This window comes from Trichechus manatus, unplaced genomic scaffold (genome assembly GCF_000243295.1).
Source record: "Trichechus manatus latirostris isolate Lorelei unplaced genomic scaffold, TriManLat1.0 scaffold00207, whole genome shotgun sequence".
Lineage (NCBI taxonomy): Eukaryota > Metazoa > Chordata > Mammalia > Sirenia > Trichechidae > Trichechus > Trichechus manatus.
Window position 1 is genome coordinate 2,944,362 of NW_004444143.1, and position 1,212 is coordinate 2,945,573.

At 63.1% G+C, this 1,212-nt stretch overlaps 1 protein-coding gene across 1 annotated transcript in view; it reads left to right on the plus strand.

The window, feature by feature from the left end:
* The window catches only part of RYR1 (ryanodine receptor 1), a 131,783-nt gene that overhangs the window by 15,942 nt on the left and 114,629 nt on the right, over positions 1-1,212 (plus strand). The window contains exons 12-13 of the mRNA XM_023742308.1: positions 409-530; positions 1,010-1,205. Of these exons, the coding sequence (XP_023598076.1) occupies positions 409-530; positions 1,010-1,205 (318 nt within the window). The remainder of the gene's footprint in view (positions 1-408; positions 531-1,009; positions 1,206-1,212) is intronic.

Genomic DNA, 1,212 nt, shown 5'->3' on the forward strand with positions numbered 1-1,212 from the left:
TCAGCTCAGGGTAAAGAAGACAGTGGTGATGGTCCCACCTCAGAAAGACAGTCGGGCATTCTGCGGACATGCTAACTTGGGGGTGCCCTTAGAGCTTTCTGTGGGGGAGATGTTAAGTCAGTAGTAGATACAGTTGGAAAGGGTCTGGCCAGGACACAGATGAGATGGAGAGAGACAGAGACGTGACACGGAGAGAGACAGAGACAGAGACAGACAGGGAGAGAGAGAATGAAGGAGACACAGAACAGAGAAAGAGGGATAGAAATGAGAAACGGAGAAACAGAGGCTGGCAGAGAGAGCTCGGAGTTGGGGCAGGTGCCGGGCTAGAGTCTGGGCGCAGGCCTGGGGAGTGACCCTGGGTGGCTGGGCCCCCTCCTGACCGCTCTGCCCCGCTGCCCCCACTCCCAGGCCATGCTGCACCAGGAGGGCCACATGGACGATGCGCTGTCGCTGACCCGCTGTCAACAGGAGGAGTCCCAGGCGGCCCGAATGATCCACAGCACGGCTGGCCTCTATAACCATTTCATCAAGTGAGCGCTGCCACCACGGAGGGAGGGGCAGGCCACCCCCGACCCCCGTGCTCCTGGCATTCATGCACGTGACCCCATAAACCTCCACCTCGGACATCCGCAGCCCTGTCTTCCATACCTCTAAACTGCCGAGCTCTGTCCACATGACTCCTGGTCTGACCGGACTCCCATGGCCTTGGACCTCACAGCCCTGATCACCACCTAACTTTCCCATCTCCGACATCCAGACCCTTTTACCCCGCACCTTCCCAGCGCTGACTCCTTTCGGGACCCCCTGTGCCTACACAGGATGAGTCCCAGTCCCAGCTCTGCTTCTGACCGCTGTGTGACCACGGCCGTGCCTTTCCTCCTCCGCGTCTCAGCCTCTCCCCTCTGAACAGCACGAGTGTCTGTGGGGCCCTGCGGGGAGGGGGCTCGCGGAGCGCGGGGCCGGCAGTCAGCGCTCCCACCCCCCGCTGACAGCGGCGCGGTCCCCGCAGGGGCCTGGACAGCTTCAGCGGGAAGCCGCGGGGCGCCGGGCCACCGGCTGGCACAGCGCTGCCCATCGAGGGCGTCATCCTGAGCCTGCAGGACCTCATCGGCTACTTCGAGCCGCCCTCGGAGGAGCTGCAGCACGAGGAGAGGCAGAGCAAGCTGCGCAGTCTGCGCAACCGCCAGAGCCTCTTCCAGGAGGAGGTGGGGC